Source organism: Anastrepha obliqua, chromosome 1 (assembly GCF_027943255.1).
Source record: "Anastrepha obliqua isolate idAnaObli1 chromosome 1, idAnaObli1_1.0, whole genome shotgun sequence".
NCBI lineage: Eukaryota > Metazoa > Arthropoda > Insecta > Diptera > Tephritidae > Anastrepha > Anastrepha obliqua.
In genome coordinates, this window is record NC_072892.1 from 180,986,566 (window position 1) to 181,011,507 (window position 24,942).

The 24,942-nt window shown below is 39.1% G+C and overlaps 1 protein-coding gene across 1 annotated transcript in view; it reads left to right on the forward strand.

Moving 5' to 3' along the window:
- Positions 1-347: 347 nt before the first annotated feature.
- Positions 348-24,942, forward strand: part of LOC129242658 (uncharacterized) — a 34,346-nt gene continuing 9,751 nt past the window's right edge. The window contains exons 1-4 of the mRNA XM_054879438.1: positions 348-878; positions 1,161-1,573; positions 4,098-4,344; positions 4,429-4,750. Of these exons, the coding sequence (XP_054735413.1) occupies positions 359-878; positions 1,161-1,573; positions 4,098-4,344; positions 4,429-4,750 (1,502 nt within the window). The 5' untranslated portion in view covers positions 348-358. The remainder of the gene's footprint in view (positions 879-1,160; positions 1,574-4,097; positions 4,345-4,428; positions 4,751-24,942) is intronic.

Consider the following 24,942-nt stretch of genomic DNA (forward strand, 5'->3'; position numbering starts at 1 on the left):
CAGAGAAGAGTCGCGCCAAATAAGGGATGGAAAATTTCTATAACTGAACTTTGTATTTTTCATATTGCTAATTTATGTCGGTCGTTGGATTTGTTGTATCATATTATATGTATGTGTAGGCAAGGAACATATTTTTGTGGCAAATTTTCGCATTTCTTTCACCTGGCATGTCAATGACTTGAGATACCATAAATAATGGTATTTTCTCTATTTTCTTTCTCCTTTTTCTTGTTTTTTTCGCGCACAACTTTTAATTATAACTAACTTTAGTAATGTAGTTCTGCAAATTTTAATCAATTCTTTACATTCGTTTGTGAACTTTTCACTTTCAGGCTTAGAACGGATCGCTGAAGAGTTGATGGAACGCATGAAATGGAAGCAATATCAAGAGCCATTAACTACGCGCAACCATACAAATCACACCGTACAATCGCCAGCCGAGACAGCAGCAACAGCAGAATTACCACCAGCAACAGCAGCAGCAGCAACAGCTGCCGCCAGTACAACAGCGACCTCAGCAGCCACACAAAACTCAGTAGAACAACAAACATCCACAGAGCACAGAGCAACGCCAAACGATCATCAGCACGATCAGCGTGTAGAGGAACAGAAAATTTCAAATTTACAGCAGGAAAAATTGATCAGCGATCTAGCAGACGCCAAGAGCGTGAAGACTTCGTCATACGGCAAGGCCAACGGCACCGCAACGGGCAACAACAGCAATTACAGCTATCAACACGAGCAACAGCACGATCGCACAGTCCAAGACGAAACGGGCGCCGAACAGCAACAACAACAATACAAAGGAAATACGCCGTCACCCGATTGCGTAGAAATTGCAGCGGCTAAAGAAAGGAAGGAGGTGCAACCTGTTGCAGGTGAGAATGTACATAGTTGAATCTTCAATCATTCTGAGTTTGCTTGTAAGAAATAGCAAAAGGTGTTAGCATCAAAATGCAGCGATGTCTGCTTCTGTTATTCTCGTGACTCTTGCGACAGACGAAACTGCGTCAATGGTCGTTTATTTATTACCTAATAATTAGAAAGAGTTGGTAGTTTTATAAACCATTTTTGTTTGTTTCTTCGGCTTATACAATTTTCTAGAAACAAACTCAAATTGAGTAGTTTTTCATTTATTTTTATTCTTAACTCTTTTTTAGATAACATTACATCACAAAATCACAACCAACTTCACCACAATAATAGTAATAGTAGTTTAGCATTAAATAACAACAAAATTTGCGGCAACAACACATCAACATTTACAACAAAAGTAACAAATTCATCACACACAATAACGCAAGCAAACATCACAAGCGTAAGTGCCACAGAGAAAAGCCTGCTTATACCTACATCACCACCGTCAAAGCGTACATCTCCGCCAGCTACAAAAGCGCCAGAGGTGCCACGTGCGCCCACCACCGAGCCGGTAGATTGGAAACCGAATGAGAAGTGTTATTTTTGCGTGGACGGCAGATTACTCACGGTGAACGCGAAGGGCGAACTAGTAGCCGAGTCGGCGGGCCCAGTTGTGTCCGCCGCCGGCGGCGATCCAGTGGAGCACGGTCACAAGGTTGGTGCCTGGTTGGCTTAAAACGCAATCCATTGGATTCTCAGTACTTTACATTTACATTTGTGATATTCTTCTAAGACTTTGAGTTGAGTTGAGTTGGAGCTTTAGAGCTTTCATATTGCAGACAGATGTTATAGAAGCTGAGTAGAAGCAGATCTCATTATTTTCGATACTACACATTTCAAATTGAAAGAACCTAAATTTTTTCCATTTCACAGCTCTGTGGCTGGTATATGCACAAGCGCAGACTCCGTTAAAGCCGAAATATGTTAGAATTTAAAGCTTTCCAGCTTTCATATTTGCAGAGGCAGGTTATATCCAAAAGCTCATTAAAATATATATACATATATATATAATTGGCGCATACACCCGTTTTTGGGTGTTTGGCCGAGCTCCTCCTCTTATTTGTGGTGTGCGTCTTGATGTTGTTCCACAAATGTCGGGACCTATAGCTTTAAGCCGACTCCGAACGGCAAATATTTTTTATGAGGAGCTTTTTCATGGCATAAATACACTCGCCGGTTTGCCATTGCCTGTCGGGGGGCGACCGCTATTAGAAAAAACTTTTTGTTTATTTTGGTGTTTCATCGAGATTCGAACCTACGTTCTCTCTGAATTCCGAATGGTACTCACGCACGAACCCATTCGGCTACGGCGGCCGCCCGTATTTTTCATTGGTTTCGATAATAACAATTTTATAATAGATTTAGAGAAGATTTTTTTCATTTTGCAGCTTTGTAGCGCGCATATGCGCAGGCAGAGATTAAGGCAAAGCTTGTGATCGCGCAAATTTAGGCTTAGAAACTTTCTTGTATATAAGTGTTCTAGAAAAGCTCAGCGAATTAATTTAACTACTTTTGTTAATATTAATATGTATTAGATTTAAAAAATCCTGTATTTTTTCCTCCAACTTTGTAGCTTTTAAAGCTTAGTAGCAACATATTTTACCATTTGCGACAAGAAATTCGAACATCAAAGTTTCTACAACCGTTACTTCTTATTGATTGGTACGATAACCGCTTAAGCGATTTTGGCCGAATTTAACAAAGCGCGCCAACCGTTTCTTTCTCGAGCCAACGGGCGGCAATTGTACATATCAGTCCTTCTCCACCTGATCTTTCCAATGCAGAGGACGCCTTTCTGTTCCTCAGATACCACCGGCAGGCCTACCATGCCTGATTAGATATTGTCATCGTCCAAGTTTCTGCGACAGTTGACTGCGCCTACTGTTTTTTTTATGACAGGAGTTACTTCGATTTGTCCTCGTTCACTACTAGACCCATTCGCTTTGCTTCTTTATCTAGTTTGGAGGAGGCAGAACGAACAGCGTGGTTGTTAAGGCCGATGGTATCAATATGAATTTTATACTAAATGGCTCGAAGATGTTCTTCTCAATTCTGAAGGCGTTGCTGGTATTGAGAAACGTCATTTTGCATAGCCGTGTTAATTTTGCGGGGATACCTAATTCAGGCATGGCGTCATGTAGGCAACTCCTTTTCGTGCTGTCGAATGGAGGTTTAAACCGATTCTCCTATTATAGGTGCTTTTCCAAGACTTGGCGTATTGTGAGTATCTGGTCGATAGTTACCCGGCCGCGAAATATCCGCCGCATGACCTTTTGAAGTTTTGAAATTTTTATTAAAAATACATCTTAGTGATGCTAGATATCCTACAACCAACAAACTGCGTGGTAGAAGTAGCATTGTCACTTCAGTCAACACGAGTAGAGTTGACAGGTGTAAAAAGAATTTGGGTGAAATGGGGCGTCAGGTGCTAAAAGGAGCTACCTAATCGGTCAAGAGAAATCGCCTCGATGTTAATTGCTTTGATCACAGGCCATTTTCTCCTAGGTCGTCTTGCTCAAACACACCTCATTTCAACTATCGCCGCAGCTGCAAGACTGAGGAGGAGGAAGCGTCTGTCAAACTTCTTCCCGGTCATTGTCCAGCTTTAGACAATTTGGCCCATCGTTCTTGAATGATACTGATGACCTTTTATTAATTAGTACAAATCTAAAGTTTCAAAAATGACTTGTAATTGTATAAAAAATTTCTATGAAATTTTCTGAAAAACAGATAGTTTAGCAACCCACTTGTAATCAGTTTCCATAAAAAAACATTTTACAATAGTTTTTATTTTACCCAGAATTGACAAAAAATTATCTCCTCAACCAAACTGTGCCATACCAAGCAATACGCGTATTTTTAACGAATTACGCCAGCTTCATTTATAATTTTAAAATTAAAAAATGCTTTTATTTTTATTTGGAACGAACTGGTTTGTGGTGAAATGATTAAGCTGTAGGCTGTCTTGAGCAAATTCACCTCAACCCCTTTTCGTAATATTTGCAATTATCAAATCACTACCCAGTAAGTGGGAAGTACGCTGCAGATAATTTAAAAATTATTCCAACAAGGAAAACTACACATTCACTTTTTAATTATTTTTACATTTTTGCTGATATACGCAATTTTCGTGTTTTCGTTTTTTTCTTTTAATTAAAATAAATAAACAAATGAAGCAGCTTGAGACCGATAGCGATTCAAATGAATCATCACATGTGAATTTGGTGAACAGTACAACAATTGCGGCTGTGGTGAACCCATTAATACATAACAATAACAGCAGCACTAACAACAACAACAACAACAATAATAACAATCGCATCGACTGGAACAAGCTGTTAACGACACGTTTAGTAGATTTGCCGGCGAACATGACTTCAATGGATTCGATGGCAGCGCAATTAGCAGTAATTTCTGGTTATCCAAGTAAGTGTGAACGGAGCATAAGGTGATGCTTTCGAATTTTCGAAGATGTTCGTGAAATCAAAATGTTTCTATTTATTCACACAGACTTCAATTGGCTACAATTGATGCAACAACAACAGCAACAACAACAACAGCCACATCAACTACCGACACATCAACAACAGCATCAGCAACAACAGCAGCAACACCAACAACAGCAGCAGCAACACCAGCAACATCAGCCCCAGCAACAGCAACAACAAACAAACTCGGCGACACCAACTACCTCAGAGACATCGGTCGCCGCTGTTAGTCCGCCACTCAAGGATTCACCCAGTCCCAGTGATGCCACCGGTGAACAACCATTAGATCTTAGTTCCAAGCCATCGCCAAGTTCATCTATTAGCGGCGATTTGAAAGCAGTGCGGTGAGTGTTTAAACACATATTTCAAAAACTTGTTAATTTTCTGGAATTCTGATAGGAGATACTTGCTTTTTACTGAGAAATAAGACTAAGGAATATTTTAATTTTCCTATTTTGCTTTATCAGGTGGCTCGTGATCGAATCAATACATAGTATTTCCCATCACTATATAAGTGAATTTCTTTTATTCACAAATTTAGAGGTATTAAATCAAAATTTAGCATAATTTCTGGTAGAGGTCTCGGGCACAATCGCTCGTGATTATAAGTTATTTGCGTCCACAGACCCATTTGCGATGTCACAAGGTTCTTAAACTGGAAGTGTCGACGTGAATCCAATACTCCAAAAGGAGCGATCATTTTTAGGGCAAAAAAGGAGTGTACAGCCATCTTAAATGATTTTTGCAGTGTACATCACCACGTATGAGTTTCGTATGGGCGTAGTTTTTGTAAAGTTTCTATTGGTCACTTTATATAAAATTAAGCTTAAAACGTAAGCATATAAAAAATTAAAAAATTGAAATTTCACGTATAAAAATTCGTATCAATTTTGATCCAATTCGATCGATTAGTTCTTAAAAGAGACGTCAAGCCAATTTCGAAAGGTTTCAAATTTCAATAAAAAGGCGTTTAAAGATTTTGCTAATGAAGGATAATGCACGCATAGATTGGTCTCGGTCTCAGACTGTAGCTCTTATAAAGCACTGAATTTCAATTCAAAAATTTTACACGATATTCTTGAAGGTATACAGGTATACAAAAAAATCAATTGCAATTTAGACTTTTGCACGCACGTTGGCGGCAGACAGTATCGTAGGAGGTGGAACAATGACCTGTATGAGCTTTATGATGACATAGACATAGCACAGCGAATAAATATCCAGCGACTTTGTTGGCTGGGTCATGTCGTCCTAATGGATACAAACGCTCCAGCTCTGAAGGTATTCGATACAGTACCAGCTGGTAGTAACAGAGGAAGGCCTCCTCTGCGTAGGAAAGTTCAGGAGGAAAAGGACTTAGCTTCACTTGGTGTTTCCCACTGGTGCCAGTTAGCAGGATAAAAGAACGACTAGCGCGATCTGTTAAACTCACCCAAAATCATTTAAGCGGTTATCGCGCCAGTCAAGAAGAAGAAAGAAACTGCATGAATCCCCTTAAGTGAAGCTGAGGGATGTAAATTTTAGAATTTCAAATAAATAGAAGTTTGAAATAGAGATTTCAATCTATGTATCACACTTGAACACTTCCTGCTGGATTAGATTTACAGTCATTGAATCGACTTTGGCTAAGAACACCAGAAAATCATTTCAATCATGCGAGAGCTAATTGAAAACTCTAAGCGAAGTCAAATCCATCTCCACTCGGCCCTTTCTGAACGCACTGGAGGTGAGGCTTCTGCCAGTATATAAATAAAATCTATAAGGTAACTGATGAAGTTAGAGTTGGAGTGTAACAACAACACAAATAATATGGTAGACCTTATGAGGATTATCACCATTCATATAGTCGTATGACATGATGTGTAGTAAAAACGTTTTCTTCATTACTCAATAATTAATAATTTCCAATGCGCATAGGGACGCCGCCGTAGTCGAATGGGTTGGTGCATGACTACTATTCGGAAGTGCACAGGCTCGAATCTCCATGCAAGAAAATGGCAAGCCTCCGAGTATTTCTGCCATGAAAAAGTTCCTCATAAAAAGCATTTGACGTTCGGAGTCGGCTTAAAACTGTAGGTCCCTCCATTTGTTGAGCAAGTAAAAAACAAGTTGGTAGCGAGGATGTGCCAACAAAATGGTGCGGAAGCGCTAATTAGACTTTGGAAGAATCACCACTTTAACCAACCAGAGCTGAGAAATTCACTGGATTGCTTCGATCTCAAAACTGCACAGAATGGATTTAATGGAAAATAATAAATGCTTTTCAACGCCTGCTGTTCCATCCCAATTCTGTAATTGTTTTCGTTTTCGGTTTCTGTTTAAAAAAAGCGCAACATTAACCAATCAATCAACTAATTCCTGTTTAGGTGTTTGACCGAGCTGCTCCCCCAATCTGCGGCACGCCTCTTATTTTATCAAATAATTGAAGGGAATTAAGCCCCTTTTTGAATACGAAATGGGTTCAATGACAGACTTTTCTAATATCACTCTGAACTTAGCATAGCCTGTTTGGTTTTTCATATCGGTCGCTGTTTCCTGTTTACAGTATTGATCGAACCCACATCCAGTTAACGGTAATTACGTGCAAACCCACATGACTAGGGCCAGTAATGTAGCCTGGATGTGTTAAATGCCTCAACGTCAGTGGCAATTTTTTGGCTGCGACCGCAAGCAATCATTTTAGTACTCATCCATTGATGCGCTGGAGCGTGCTTTTTGCCACTTTTGCTACTGTTGCCGTTTTTCGTACTCGGTTTTCGGTGTTACATTTCCATTTATTTAAATGCTTAACTCCTACTTTTAATTCCACTTTCACACAGCGGATGTTGTTTACAATACAAACACTTCCGAAGCGCGCACACCCCACCACATGCCAACACTTCATATCTTGTACGAGTACATCATACCTGTCTGCACGCGTGATTGTTGTTGCTTTTAGGACTTATGTATGCGTGTATGGAGATGTGTATGTGTGTATATGTATGTATGTATGTATGTATGTATGTATGTATGTATGTATGTATGTATGTATGTATGTATGTATGTATGTATGTATGTATGTGTGTATGTATGTGTGTTTGCCTGCATAATATTTCCATCATTGGGTCTCTCGCCAAACACTCGCGTTGCACAGCACGGCTGCACTTGAATGTTTATCAACACTCCAATTCACCATATCACCAACACCGACACCTAGACCAAGCGCTTTACTTACAGCACAGACGTCGCAGCTTCCTGAATTCGCTCAGCTTATACATTATTTTTTCGGCAGTTATTCACCAGCTCGCTTTTGGCTCAGCGTTTTTTTCACCACTCACTTATTTTATTGTGCACAATTTCGTGTTATTGTTTTTGTTTATTCTCCTTTTTTTAAATCACACCTTGATCCTCTGGTGGCCGTTGCGCAATGTTGTCAGTGCAATTGTGCTCAATGCGCCTCGGCTCGCCTCGTACCACCACAGCGCAGCGCGGCGAGAATGGCTTCGTATGAGCGCACCTGTCCCGACTAGCTCCGCAACGGTGGTGACGTGGGCGGTGAGGGACGTTGAGTCCTTGTCTGTTCTTCTTTAATTGTTGATGTCGCCTTTGTTGTTGTGCTCGTACGTCAGATGCTGTGCCGCCGCCGCTGCACCGCCATCACGATTCTGTTGTAGCCATGGTTGTTCTTGTTTTGTTTATTGTCGCTTGTCTGTGTATGAAATATGCATTAATTTCAGTGTCGGCGAGTGACGCAACATACATACCTTTATTGTGTGTAGATGTTTCTCATTTTTATTTGTATTTTATTCATATTTTCGTTTCATTTCTTTTTTTTTTTTGTTCGTAGTTGTTGAGTGCGAAAAAAGTGGAAGAGAGTGTAAATTTTTTTGCCAGATTCATTTGTTTACAATACATACATGCATATGCATGTACCAGCACTTCTTCCATCCTTGAGCACGAAAAGTTCTGTGGCTGCGATGTTTTCCATGAATTTTCAAATGCAACCAAATCTGTTCTTTTTTCATGATGCTCTTAAAATGCCGTTTTAAAATATAAAAGAATCTTACACCTGCACAAAATGGTTGAGCTTACAAGCATGCACACAAACATAGAAAGATATAAAAATACATGCATACATACACACTCACATTTGGCAACGTCAAAGGTTTATGTCGCCACTTTTGATTTTTGAGAATTAAAACCTATGGCATGGATGGTGACAAATACTTGTAAAACTAGGTAGCTTTCAAAACAAATCCCAGAAAAGTTCTTTAAATTATTAAACTATTCGACACTGTCTTAAAAAATTTTGAGATTATTATGAGTTTAGAGACTTAGTGGCAATAAACTGATTCGGCCGATGGAGGGTGTCGAAAGCGAACAATTGAAAAGTAGCAGCTCTCTTGACAAAATAAAAACATAGAAACACTATTGAAGTACCCAGGCGGTCCTGGGACCTGTGAGCCACACGCCGCTCAAATTCGTCGCCGCTAAGCCAGCAGCTAATTACATGGTCTAAGTCTTAGGTCGTGCCCTGTGCTGGTACCAATTATGGTGCTAATGGAGCGTCGGCCGTGATTAATAAAGGAGCTAGTTCTGTTTTTATTCATTCTAGACCCGACTTTTCTGGTTCCCACACCAGTGAATGCCGTGGCCCATTTATTATTGGCCCTCGTGATATTTATTGTTAAAAGAAAAATAGAAACCAGTTCGAAAATTAAATTAAATATTAGGGTGTGAAGGTCAAACGAAAAGTATTCAAAAGAAAGAATATTTGAATGGCCTTGCCACCTAAGTTAAGAAGCAAAAATTTTAACTAATTTCACAGGATGAGGATAGTTTCAACAAAAATCAAACTGTATTATTGCGTTAATTTATTATAACCTGAATCTGATTTGTATGATTATATACTACGAAGGAGCTCCGGTGACACCTTTCTTCATTAACTTTATTGGAAATTCGGTGAACAAAATCTTACAAAGAAATATTTCAATATACATATAATGGTTCCTTTAACTCCTATCTGGAGCAAATGGCGTCAAATATTGCAAGCTTATTAGAAATTTAACGTAGCCTGGAAAAAACCTTTTTTACAATTTGATGTTTAATGTCCCCAATGCTTTTCGAATACATAGCCGAACGAATAGTACCCAGACAGTCAAACAGCTATAAAGGCCTCCATTTCATCCAAACTGGTCTTACAGTGTAGAGAAAAGCTGGAATTGCTTAGTCATTGGCTTGAAATAGCTCTGATATGGGTTCACGGTCATAGGAACATACGAGGTAATGAGATAGCGGATTAACTAGCAAGAAACCCTCCCCTTCAATCCCATCTGCAGAAGCTGTGAAGCGGAAGGGGCGAAGGAAAGTCTTTTCCACTATTTATGTGAATGTCCGGGGCTAGCTAGGGCACGACTCCGCTCCTTCGGTAAGCAATTCCTACAGCAAATTAAGGAGATCTCAGACATCGAGATAAAGGATTTGCTGTTATACTTGGACTTCACTAAATGGATCTGACTTGGAAAAAAAAGACATCATCACATGAGACAGTGGTAGTAAAACGGTGCTGGTCACTAATTAGGAGTGGATATATTCAGTGGATATATTCAACCACTGCAACAACAACAACAACAACAACCCAGACACAAGCCGTAAGAATACTCTTTGCAAATTAATTAGCATTCCATAATGTATAATTTTAAGTATTTAGATAGCGTTTGATAATGCTTGCTTTATAGGTAAAAAGTCACTTTTATTCAAAACTATCAAACAAAAGTTTGGTGCAAATAAAGGATTTCTTAGTATCCTGTGTGTAAAGGGCGGCAAAATCAGTCGCTGTACTTGGCAGAAGAAGGAAACTAAAATTTTATATTCATTCTTAATATTATTTAATGAAATAAAAGTATTTGGAGTAGGTATTAATTTCGTTTAATAAAAATGGATAGGACCGAAGTTCACTTATGTCAAAATGCATACAACTTGCCGAAACATTTTTTTACGAGGGGACCTCAAATTCAAACAACTATTTCGATAAAGGACTCAAAATAATGACCCATATTGCCCAAATTCGCACATAGTTTAATCAGTTGAATACAGTGGCTGGGGAGCTATTTGAGGCAAGTTTTTGGCTAAATGGTCACGAACAATGGGTGCATTTGGAGACGGCGCATTCACGTACCGCAAGAACTAACACGTGTCTTGCCACCAATCTGAGCTTTTATTATTAATAGCGAACGACATATAAAATCCAGATGATTTAATTACTATACAGTTTAACAAGCTCAACTTAAAAAATGTATTCTTCCCAAAGAATATTTTCGCCAATTTTAAATGAGATTGTGTCCCTGGAATTTGACCATCGTACATAAAATATAAAAATACATACATCCTCCCTTAGTGAACTCCCTGATGTAAATCACTTTTTGCTTTTTATATATAGAGACTGCATTGACTTTCACAAGATTGTTTTTTGAGGTAATGCATAAGTGCATCTGACACATGTCAAATTACATAAAAAAGACTGCCTACCAAAAAACCACAGCACAACAGTAATTGAAAGCATACTCATACACATTTCTGCAAAAACAAAAGGCTGAAAAAGATGCTCAAAAACTCTATACGTTAAGATGAATTTCTGTGTACTTCTTCACTGCTGTTGAAAGTCATCGGCAGCAGCAAACGACAAAGAAGTGTGCAGACAAAGCATAAAAATTGGTAAGTACGACGAGTACTTAGTGCATTGTCAGGCGTTGCGTCAAGTTGCTCCCTTTATAATATTTGATTTCTACCAGTACTTCTTCTTTCTGTACATACCTTAGAAGGAAGAGTAAAATTCAAAGTTCTTATAAGGCTAAGCGTAGGGAGAAGTTTGGTCTTTCAAATATTGTTTGAGCAATACCGTTTTTACTACTCCAAAAACTTCGCTTTCGCAGCGTAAAAGCCAGCCAACATTTCATGATGCTCATTTCGGTTTGTCTTTTTTTAATATTCAATATTTTTTTTGTCACTGTCCGCTTTTGTATGCTACCGTTGTATGTATGTATGTGTAGTGTTTTTCATGATATGTTTTATGATGGCGAATAGAACTGACAGGCAACGAGACAGCAACATATTTTTGAAGTTCATTAGATGTGTTTCAAACTGATTTTTTGCTGGTAATGGTGCAGGATTGGGGTGTTCGAAATAATACGAATTTCTATGAATAGGTTGAAAAGGAGACAAACAAATGTTGTAGAACAAGCAAATAAACAGGTGTTAGGAAGACCAATTTGCTTTAGAAAGTCCGAGCAAATATGTACAGGGTGGTTTTTTAGCCCCTAGGAAACTATCGATATCAATAACTATGGGGATTACAAACTGTGTTGACATTTATGTTCACTAAGGTTTCGCAAGCCATAGCCGAATGGGTTGGTGCATGACTACCATTCGGAATTCAGAGAGAGTGTAGGGTCGAATCTCGGTGAAACACCAAAATTAAGAAAAAGTTTTTTCTAATAGCGGTCGCCCCTCGGCAGGTAATGGCAAGCCTCCCAGTGTATTTATGCCATGAAAAAGCTCCTCATAAAAATATCTACCGATCGGAGTCGGCTTGAAACTGTAGGTCCCTTCATTTGTGGAACAAAATCAAGACGCACGCCACAAATAGGAGGAGGAGCTCGGGCAAACATTCAGAAAGGGTGTACGCGCCAATTATATATATATATATAATCACCGCTTCTTCTATCGCTTTGTGGATTTGTTTCAAAGATCTTTTTCTCAGTTCTTCTATCGTTGTTCATTCACAGAATGTGACCGTGCGATCGAATTCATTGCGCCTTATCGTATCTGATAATATTTGCACCTTTGATAAGTGTGTCTAACTCGTGATTGTAGCAAATGCGATTGGTATCACCTTCAAGTCGTACGGGGCCATATATCTGAGAATATTTCTTTCGAAACGCATTAATTGATCGACTTCATTTGATTTCAGCAACCAGACTTCGCAACCGTAAGTGAGTGTAGATCTTATGATGTTTTTATATGTTCGAAGCTTCAGGTTTCTGGAAAGTAGTCTCGACTTCATTAAAATTATTATACAAGACAGTAAAATTGTTGGGAGTAATTTTTTTTAATATAATCTGTAGATAATTTTATATCCGGCATATATCAGCTGCGGCTACGAGTTTCATGATCCATTCAATTAGTCCAATAAACTATTCATGATGCACAATCGAAATTGAACATATCTTTCATGAATTTGATAAATGTTTCGTGATTTTTCACGTTTGTGTAAATGTAACTTGATCGATTCCATTGCGATTCCATTTACCTCCTTCTCTATAACCATGAAAAATATCGATCAAACAAATAAAATTAAAATTTTCTTTTAAAAAATGCAACCATTTCATCAGTATTTTTTTATGACGTTCTCATGTTAAACTATCGTCAGTAAACCGACTTTACAGACAGCCTCTTTTTTTCGTTAACAAACCACTGTTACGCCATCAAATCAGCTGATACTTTCAAATTCGCTTTGAGCCGGTTAACGGTCTGATATTGACCACACCTTCTGAATTTTTTCACCATGCATAAATTGATTTTACCAAAAACTTCACGTTATTACTCTTTTTAATTCTTAATGTAACATTAAAAGCATTGAATTGAGTCTAGTCATCAAAGGGTAAACATCTGGCGTATCGTTTTAATTTGGACATCCCTAATTCATGGTTCTGCAGTAAATTTCGAAAGTTAAAAGGAAGAGAGTTGTTTTTTGTTTTTTGAGTCGCTGAAGTGTGGAAACCCATATTCAATTTGCATCTTCTCAAACGAACTGGGAAGTAGTCGTTATTTTTAGCATCAGCTTTATTTTGGAACATCGGAGGAGGGACAAAAACCTGGTAGAAAATAGAATACGCTTCATACTTAAAGATTAAAGAAAATTTGAAAAAAAGTTGGTGTGGAGAATTACACTGTTAGAGGCATTAAGGACCAGATCACCTTATAAGCAAACCAACAGTAGAAGGTCATAGGTCTCGAAGAACTAGAAGAATAAGAAGGAGAAAAAAATGCATATGTTAGCGGTTCAGGTGTATAGGAAAAAATCACGTGCCCTTTACAACACATTTCTCCATTTCTCTACTGCAACAACTAAGTATCTGTCATTGTCATTACCATCGTCACATTCCTATTTGCTTGTGTCAACTAGATTGCACTCAAGAATCGTATATTTTATTGCAATTCCACTGTCCTCTCCACTTAGTCCGCCTGCAATTCTAGTCTGCCCAGCAGGTCCTGTCTGCTGCTGTCATTATGAATAATTTTTCGGGAAGCAATTTTGTACGTTGAATAATTTTCTTTTTTTTGATGTTTTTTTCTCAACATTGGTTTTTTATTTTTTTTTTGTTCAACTTTTTCCTCTTTCGTTTTGCTTTTATTGCGCTTCTCGCAAGTCTGACAAAATTATAATTGAGCGCAAAAATGAAACAAAAAATTCCTAAAAAAAGAAGTGCAAAAGTTCGGTAGAAAGCAGCAGCCAAGTGGATTGAAGAAGCGGTGTATAAAGAAATCCATACAAATTAGAGGGCGACAAAGACGGGAATGCACGAAAAAAAATTCAATGTCGTCGCGCATCCCTACCACCCAACCGCCGCCACCAACGCCGCACACCTGCTGCGCCCCCATCAGCGCTTGTCCCTCGCCGCGCTGCACTCAGCCATTCACTGATATTCGCTTCGTAAAAGCAGTGCGGAGAGTTGCAATTTTTTTCGAATGCATTGCTGACATTACCGCTGTTGTTTTTGCTATTGTTGCAGCCATACTTATGCAGTTTTTGTTGTTGCACTTTAATGCACCTGAACACACTTACAAGTGTTTGTATGTATGTGTGTGCTTTTCGTGTTTTTCCATTTTTTTCCATTTCTTCCACTTTTTAACATTTTTGTCTGTTTAATTTTTTATTTATTTTTTTTTTTCGTTTGTTTTATTTCGAATTGCAGTGCATTTTTCATGTTTTCCGCATATTTGTTTTTGTTTTTGCTTTTGTTGCCGGTGTTATTCTCGCATTGCAAGGGTTGATTTTTTGTGTTTTTTTTTTCGTTTCGCCTCAGTGTTTGTAATATTTTTGCTGCTGATTTCGTTTTTGCGTTAACGCTTACTGCAATTGCATTTTTGGTTGCATCCCCCAAGCTCTTAATATGATGCGGGCTTTTTGATGTTGCCTCTGTAGTTGGTGTCGTTTTTTATTGTTTTTGTTATTGCTACCTGATGTTGCAGTCACTCGCAATTCATTTTAATTCGTAATGAATATTTCAAAGTACATACCGAGATATAATACATACACACATACTTGCATGCATATGTATCTACTTATCTACCTTCATGCGCGTATGTGTTTACACACACACACTTATATGTTTATAATTACATGCAAGTGTCCATACATACATTCATGAGTATCTACGTACTGAAGAAGACACTTCGTTTGGCAGGAATTTCATTAGTTGCATTGTTAAAAAAATTTACATATTTTAAGCTCTTGAGATGCATTTTTAGTACAATTAATTTTTGGTCTTAAGTGAAATATAATGTGAGCATAATATTGGAAAATTACCGAGAAAAAGAGACAGAAGCATTATATATCAGAATAAACTCATATATCACAGAATCCCATTAAGGGACAAATATGGGCGTGGCTATTGCATGTTGCAGATACTTGGACACAAAAGTAGGCACTCGTGATGCTGCTACTTTATAGGTTCAGTCAACTTTTTCCAAAGCCTTTGACGATTAGGTCATACCATGCAGATGCATATAAATGATCCAATAATGAAGTTTTTCTATAGAAATTTCACTTGACGTTCCCGGCACAACCATCAAATGACGCTCTAAGTCAACTGATTTGCGTTATGTTTCGATTGCCACATCTGTGACTAAGATTCTTACAGATTCACATTCCATATAAAATACATATGCATACATATGCGGCCTCGGTAGTCTAGTATAAGTGCACTAGCCTGCCATCCCAGAGGTTGTGGGTTCGAATCCCACGTAAGGCACGGCCCTCGCACTTTTCCAAACAAACCTCTTTTCTTAGTTTCTCATAACAAAAAAAAAATTAATAATAATTTCATTCCTCAACTCCAACAACCTTACCCTTCCAATCCTTACTCCCGCACAAAAGTCAGCGTATTACTTGTATTGTAGCTGCTAAAACAAGCAAAACCCAAAAAGGAAAGCACACTGTTACACATTGCAACAGTGGCGCCAGCAAGAGGAAGCGAGCAATCGCGGTAATAGCGCAGACACACCAAATTTAGCGAAGTCCTCAACCATATGTCTGATCCTTCTGCCAGAAAAATGTGGCACACAGATGGCGCTTCAATCAGTAAGAAGGCGTTGTTCCTACTTACCTACCCTGTCAAAAATCAAATAGATTAACGAAACCAACGCAAGACTGAGTCTTGTCGAGATCCTATACTCCCGAGTGGAGTGAACAAGAAAAAAATATATATAAATAATACATGCACATTCATATACAAAATATGGTCGAATGACTACTGGAATTTAAGTGTGTTCTGCCCATGCACCCTGCTCGTTGTAGCAATCTGTGCCAATTACCGTGGGACTAGTCTTGTAAATATCGTGTATAAGGTTCTTGCGAGCATGTGAACGGCTGTAATTCACCATTAACCAACTACTGCAGCTTACCAGTGTGGGTTTAGGCCTGAAAAGTCCACAATCGACCAGCTATTCATAACACGCCAATTCTTGAAAAATACCCATTTTTTCTGTCAATCTTAAAGCTGTATGCGATATAACGAAAAGGAGTTTCCTATAGGCCGCGATGTCTGAATTTGGTATCCCCGCCAAACTTATACTTATTCTCTTCTTGATTGGCGCGAAAACAGCTTACGCAATTTTGACCGAGTTTAACAAAGCGTGTCAGTCGTTTTTTTCTCGTACTAACCGGCGCAAGTAGCAAACACCAAGTGAAACCAAGTACTTCTCCACCTAATCTTTCCAACGTAGAGGAAGTCTTCTTCTACCTCTGCTACCATCAGCTGGTACCGCATCGAATACTTTCAGAGCCGGAGCGTTTTTATCCATTCGGACGGCATGCCCCAGCCAACGAAACCACTGGGTCTGTATTCGCTGCATTATGTCTATGACGTAAAGCTCATATACCTCATTGTTTGTTTTTTACTTTGGCTCAAGAAAATGATCGGTACGGCTTCGTTTCAACTTCGGCCAAAAATGCTCGAAATTCGGTTCGGTTCGGCCTTGAAAATCGATGTTCAGTCACTCTCTAATGAAAAGTATCAGCTGACTGATTAGTTTGCGAGAGAAGATTAATTGCATACGAGCGTGTATGTGGAAGCCTCGCAAAACTTCCACTCCACAACTTCTAGTGAAATGTTCAGTAAGTTTATTTTTTGGATTTTTAATTTTGTAAAGGAGACGCGAATCCAAGAGAAATATGAACCGGTATATGAGTATAACTGAAACTGTTAATTAATTTGCACTTTAATTTAACAGTGGTGGTTAGGAGCTTTAATCTTCAAAGCCCAGTATTCGATAATTTAAAACCGCCTCATTTGGACGTCCACCGCGTTGCGCATTATCGGTATCCCTTCGACCACGTTTGAGGTCAGCAAATCATCGTTTTATTGTTGTTTCTGATGGAGTCGCCATTACACTTTTCAAGCCATTGCTTCACTTGAACGGCAGTTTTCCCTTTAAGAAGCAGTATAAAATTAAAGCAAGAAATTCTTTTTCATCCATTGTTTTGAAAATAACAAAAGTATCGTCACTCTTAGCACAATAACTCACGAACTAATGAATAGAATATCATGGAGTTTTAAGAACTGTGTATTTTAAAGGTTATTACTAATCTAAACAAAGGTCAATGCAACAAAACTAGCGTCATCTGTATGTTAGGCCCGAGTCTTTTCATCCCAAGTATTAGGTAGAAGTGGTGGCCGGTTTTCAAACCAACTCACTTAGACCGTTGCCGATCCATTGCACTTAACGGCAAGATATAGCATTTTTCTTTGCTAAGCACTTCTGTTATACATATTCAAGCTGCAGATTGATTATTTAGGAAAATTCTGATTTCCTTCACTTATTTTTCTTCATTTTTGAGCAGCTGGTTGTATTTACATAATTGTGCGTTCTTAAGATTATATTTATAATTTTTCCGACTTTTAATTATGATGTGATGCCAATCCAGCTTTTCCAGGCGCATTATTATATTTTCAGATTCTATTTTTAAATTAGACAATGCGCTTCCGTTCTGCCAATCCCACTGTCATATTCATTACTGTGTTATTGTAATTTCATTTTGCCTATAACGTACTGCGTAAACATAATTTTTAACTTTTATAGTTAATTTGGCGTAGGTTTACGGTATTTTTCGCCACCATGCAAACAATTGTGCTGCATTTTTTAAATCAGTTTTTCACCAATAATATTAATTGCATGCGTACGACCCCTCACCGACCAACCGACCACCTAGCCACCCAACCAAACCGTCCTCATTCCCGGCAAATTCGATTTTTTTCGGTTGCACATTTTTTCCTGCACCACAACGACTGCAATTTTGTTAAAAACGCATAAAACGAATGAGTTGTCAGAGTGTGCGTGCGCATGTAAGTGTATTTGTATTAATTTACGTGCACACAAAACCAAATGAAGGTGTGTATGTGAGTGCAGTGCGTGCATGTGTGATGTGCGTGTGTGTCATTTCGCCATAATTTGGACAGATATGCAGTTTTTCGTGTATTTAAGAGCCAAAAGCGGGCGGTTTATTTTTTGTATGTTTTTCCATCTCGCTCACTTTGGGCCACTTTGCGTTGTGTCGCTATGTCGCCCGGCTGCGGCTGTTCGTGTGCACTCACTCACACGCGACGCCCAAATACGCAACTGTGTCTGTCCGCCGTCCTCCCACCTCCTGCACCTCATACTTCTCCACAGACGGTCACACACATACACTTGCACTTGTAGGCATACACACACACACACACGAAATGGGAAAGCACGCAACACTCCTTCCCGCATACTATTTATAACTCATACGCCGTGTAAACCAGAGTGAAGCGCAAAATCATGGCGCACCGCCCACCGCCCAGCGCCAGTTGTCCTCATTCAAATGACAAAAATACAGGAAAAAATGGCACAAAAATGCATGCGTTTCGGTTATGAAGTCGACAAGCCGAGTGGCGGGGGCGTTGTTGACGCGGTAGCCATTTGTTGCGGAGAGCGACGGTGTCTGGCGGCTGGTTTTTACACAATTTTTCGTAAACGAAAGTCAAAATGAAAATTACGTAAAAATGTAAAAAACGCGACGATAAAACAGCAGTAAGTACAACAGCAAGGCAAGCGGGGCGGAATGAGGGAAGGTTTAAGCAAAATTAAACGAACCTACGAATGCGCGAATGAACCAACAAGCAAACGAATAAATATACCAACGAATGTACGAAAAAAAGTGTTGCGGTAAAAATGCATAGAAGAAAAAATAGAGGAAAAAAGCGATCGATATGATGCACTCATTTCTGTCTGGTGCGCAGTGTGAAGAGCGTAAAGTCGCAGCACGTTTTCTGCCCCCAGCCAATGCAGGACCTCCCTAACCAAACCAAACCAAACCTCCACCTACCAGCCCACTTCCCATTCCATCTTCATTACAGCACACTTCCGACCTTCCCTATCACGACGACAAAGGCGCACGGTTCTGCAGCTGCAACGCTGCACTGTGTCGGTGTGACTGCATTTATATGAGTGCTTATAGATATTCATACATGAGAGCGTATGTGTGTTTGTACGCTATTGCTAACAAAGCGACCAACATAGCTGCACACATATAAAAAAGTATAATAATAAACGCTCGAAAAACCAAATTTGCAACGTCAGATTTTTTGTGAAGAGCTTTTTGATTGTGTCCTCGTAAAAATTAATTTGAGGCAGGCAGCCCGGTAGCTCGGCAGTATGTGCAAGGTGGTGGGGATGTCGCCTGATGACAGCGCTGTTGCCAAAATGAGGCTGTGTCTGGTACGAGTATCCCGTTGATGTAACTACGCCAAATGTGTGTTTGTGTGTGTCGCTTTAGCTGAGCGTTCGTTGTCTTTAAAGCAGACACAAAGTAGAGGACACAAAAGCAGACAAATTGTTGCGAGCTGGTGACTGGTGTTTGCGGCCTGCTTGTCTGAACTTGAGTTGAGTGCGCTGGCACAGCTAAGACGGTAGCCCGGGGCGAACGGGCGACAAAGTAGCCAGTTGATAGGAGACCCCTTGGGGACAACTGTCATTATTTTTATTTTCGTTTGGTATAACAAATATTGGCACAATTAATTTAGTTGCATGAGAATTTAGCGAAAATATTGGCAATTAATTCTGCTGGAAAGCCAAATTGTGCTGCTTTAATAGGGAAAATGTGCTAAACGAACTTTTATACTGGAATCCTTTTTATTGTTGTTAAAGAGCTAAACGCGATTAAAGCTTAATCAACGTACATTTCTAATGAAGAGCTCAAACCTGTTTTGATTTACTATAAGCGGTTTTATCGTATGTATTTATCTGCAATTTTAACGCAGAAAGTTGGACGATGGCAATATCCGATTAGGCCTCATTTGGAGTGCTTGAATGAAATATTCTGAGGGCGATTTTCGGACCTTTGCACCTTGGCGACAACGAGTGTTGCAGGTGATGGTCCAATGAGCTGTATGAGCCGTACATGACATAGACATAATGCAGCGAAAAAGATCCAGCGGCTACGTTGGCTGGGTCATGTCGTCCGAACGGATACAAACGCTCCGGTTCGGAAAGTAATAGATGCGGTACCTGCTTGTGGTAGTAGAGGAAGAGGAAGGCCTCCTCTGTGATCAGAAGAAGAACTTGGCTTCACTCGGTGTTTCTTACTGGCGTCGGCTAGCACGAGGAAGAAATAACTAGAGCACTTTGTTAAACTGGGCCAAAATCGCGTAGACGGTTATCGCGCCAGTCAAGAATAAGAAGATTCGCAATTTCAACGGAGTTCTAAGAAATGGAATACACAGAACTTCTTGACGCAGTTGGAATTACGTGGGATTGTAAGTAAAACAACACAGCAAAACTTCTGTACATTTTCATGACTGAGTGCGAATTTCGTTAAAGCAATTTCTCAGGAGAGCGCTTGTATTATACCTGGCTGAAAGCGTTTCAGTAAACGCTGTTACTGCCAAATCTTTCGTTTGGCTTGCCACGAGGTCTTGAAGTCATTAAGGTTCAAAAAAAAGGTAGGAAGAATTTATTTTCTCCAGCCACTTGATTGACTGCTGCTGATTTCATAATACGAACAGGGGTATTAAAACTCTTTTGTAAATTTTAATTACCAACTGTTTAATATAAAAAATGAACGATACCTCTAATTCTCAACAAACTAAAGAAAATGTATCTGAACAAACTGTAGAAATGTAGAAGGAGGAAAAATAAATCCTGACAAATAAATAAATATTTTTCTACAATATATTAATAAAAATTTCATGTATTCAAATTGTCCAGTTTAGAAGTTGAAGTCATACTTTTCATATGTATAGCCATGGCCCATGTTGGTATATCGGTGCTGCTAACAACCGGAAAGACATATTTGATTTGTTCACATGGCAGTCGGTTCCACATTACCGGAGCGAGCCAGATATCTATCCGGCCAAGGACTGTCACTCCACTAGCATTTCCCCAAACATTTATGAGACAATGTACAACCACAACAACACATTTGATTCCGGAGAAACCATCTCTGAACATAATTTTTCCACTCAAGTGATTAACAAAGGCTTCACAAGGCAAAAACTAAAATCAAACTATAAGTTAAAAGATGAAGCATACATTAGAAATCCGAGAAACATGGCGTTTAGGGAGCTGAATCTGACGAGAAATACTATGAGAGACTATGTATGTTACCACGTCATCAGATTTTTATCGAAATTAGTCATTTTAATTATTCAAGATATTACTACATTTTATATAGCATAGTACTCCTATATGCCTGTGAAACATGGTATGTGACCGTTGCAACAACGAAAAAGCTTCAGACCTTCATAAATCGCTGCCTTGGCGTCATCCTATGCTCGATAGTTGGGTGCCAAATCATGATCTTCTCCTCCGAGGTAAACAAAGGCTAATTGAAATTGGGATTCATGAGTGTAAATGAAGATGCGTTGGTCACACTTTGCGACTGAAATCTACAAGGCTCATGCCGCAGAGGTCGACCCAAAGGATCTTCGGAGACGAAGTCTGTACAATGAACTACCGTATATTCTTATATGCTTAGATCTTCTGAGATTACCTTTGCCAACACCTCTACAGGCGCTCGAGGGCTCATAATCACCATGAACGAACGATTTTCTTTCGATTTGACACCGATTTCGATGGTCTATAGTTGAAATACATTGACTGGCTACAGCTCATTAAGCTTATCGAGATGAACTGGTTCTGACTAAATGTCTGGTTTCTCAGTATTTGTGTCCTATCATTAATTTACTATGCAGTAAAAGTCATCATCTCTGCCTTCTTTTTTCCAAAAATATGATAAACTATTTTAGAATTAGTGAAATACATGTTTTTGGGAAGTAAAATATGAGTAAGCATCATTTAAAATAATTGCCAAATTACGCATTACCTCGCCATTGAAAATCATCGTTCGTTTGTACTTGTAACAAAATATATACAAACGAAGTATATAAAGGGTTTTCCAATAACAGGTGTTATTTTGAATAGGATTACGCTTTTGAGAGATGATTAACGATTTTTTATGGCCGGATTCGGATGGTATTGATCTGGACAACGTTTATTTTCAACAAGACGGCACTACGTGCCACACAAGCAACGAAACCATTGATCTTTTACGGGAAAAGTTTCCGGACCGTATTATCTCTCGAAGAGGTGATCACAATTGGCCACCGAGATCTTATGATTTAACACCTTGTGAACTTTTTCTTTGGGCCCGCGTGAAAGAGAAGGTCTACGCCAATAGCCCAGGGTCAATTCAAGACCTCAAAGATGAAATTCGTGAGGCTATCGAGGACATAGGGCAGCCACTTTGCAATTCGGTTATGGAAAATTTCATGAAAAGGATATTGTCCTGTTAGCGTGGTCGTGGTAGTCATTTGCCAGATGTTATTTTCCACTATTAGGTTAGGTTAGGTTAGGTTTGGCAGCCGCATCGCACATAGAGACAACGATGCCACTTAGACCACGAAATGGGTCCGTTGTGAAGCCGCGGGGGCTGAGCTACATTTCCCTCTCCATATTAAACCATCCTGAGCTTTTGACAAAGCGTAAAAGGTTGTTGATACCTAAAATGTATAGATTATCTATATTCGTTAAGAAGTAGGATTTTAAAAATCGGTTCCTGCTTCTGGCTAGAGCTGGGCATGTGCAAAAAAGGTGTTGAATTGTTTCCAACTCCTCCTCATTTCTGCAGCTACGACAGAAATCATGCGTGTAAACGCCTAATCTCTTTGCATGATTTCCTATGAGACAATGTCCTGTGAGGGCCCCGACTAAGGTCCTGATTTGAAGTCTATTCAGTTTTATAATGCTCTTGGACAGACGTAAATTTAGCCTTGGCCATGTTTGCCTAGCAATTTCACAGGTGTTAACGCTAATCCATCTCTGATTTGTAGACCTGATTAATGCGTCCTTAATGAGAAGCTTACAAGTTGCGAGAGGTATCTCCATAAGATTACTTATGTCTGGCAAGCAGGTACCTTCTCTTGCAAGTTGGTCAGCCCTACAGTTCCCTGGTATATCTCTGTGGCCTGGAACCCAGCACAAGATTATACGATATTGTTTGGCCATCTCATTTAGAGATTGGCGACAACGTAAGACACTCCTTGATGTTGTTTGGAATGCATCCAGGGCTCGTAGGGCAGCTTGGCTGTCTGATAGAATGCAGATATCCGTTGATGATATTCTGTTTATCTTTAGCCATTTTAAGGCTTCATGAATAGCGTTTATTTCCGCTTGAAAAACACTACAGTGATCCGGTAGTTTAAAGGATTCACTAATAGAAAGCTCTTCGCAAAATAACCCTGATCCTACACCGGTATCCATTTTAGACCCGTCCGTGTAGATCTTAACGGGTGTGTTAGGTGTTGGATCTTCTTCAAACCATTCCAGTCTAGAAGGGATTTTCATTTGGAAATTCCTTTCGAAGCATAGAATGGGAGGATGATAATCGCAGTCACTGGGTATATCCGTGTAGGAGTCTAAGATGGTCGAATGTCCCTGTGTGACAGTCTTCCATTGTGAGCTCGCTTTGAGCCTTACAGCGGAGCAGGCCGCTAAGTATTTGCAGAAGAGATCTAGGGGTGGCAGATGTAGTATGATATCCAAAGCCATGGATGGCGTGGTTTTCATGACGCCACATATTGCTAATTCCGCTGATCTCTGCACCTTATTCAATAAATTAGAATAGGTTTTTTTCTGCATAGCACACCACCAGACAACATTTCCATATAGAAGGATGGGTCTGACGACAGCAGTGTAAAGCCAATGAGCAACCTTAGGTTTAATTCCCCAGGTCTTACCTAAAGCTCTCTTACAGGCATAAAAAGATAGGTTCGCTTTCCTGACTCTTTCTAAGATGTTTGACTTCCAAGTTAGTTTCCTATCTATGATTAGTCCCAAGTACTTGGTTTCTTCCGAAATCACAAGAGCTTCTCCCTTGAGCATAATTGGACTTAGTTGAGGGATTTTGTGTTTCCTAGTGAACAATATAAGTTGTGTTTTGTCTGGGTTAACTCCTAGACCACACTTTCCTGCCCACCTAGAAAGTATTTCTAGAGCATTTTGTATTAGGTCTCTTAATGTAGACACAAATTTACCAGAGACAGCAATGACAACATCATCGGCGTAAGCTATCACCTTACAGCCCACCGATTCCACTATTAAAGGCATACCTTCCTCTTTATAATGAAATAAACATCCGATCATTTATATTATAATAAAAAATAGCATTTTTCTTTGAATATCAAAATAACACCTCTTATTGGAAAACCCTTTATTTGAATGCATTGCATAAATTGAGCAAAATATTTGGAAAATAACTTTTTATCAATATCTGATAAGATTATCGTGCATTGTTTCATGAAATGTACGCAATGGCGTTGTGAATATATACATAATTTCACATATCCAAACAAACATCCGCACATACATACATGCATTGTTACGTAACTCTTTTCATCAAAGCGTGCAAATGCGATTCCTTTCTTAATTCTCCAGCCGATTCAGCTAAATATATTTCCAAATATCAGCAGTGGTGTTGTTGTACTTAGTTATCATTGTCGTTATGCATTGCGCATACTTATATGTACGAATAAATTTACGAAATTTGCCTTTCAGTTCCGTTGTTGTTGTTTTTGTGTTATGGCATCGTACTGATAAGTGAATTGACAATGAAGGTTCAGTGTGCCAATTTTTTGTGTAATTGTTTTTGTTATTTTCTTTTTTGTTTGTTGTTATTGTCATATTTTATTCGTCATAAATTGATAAAGTTTTGTAATAAATTTAATTTGTTGTAATTTTAATAAAGAAATATCAAAAG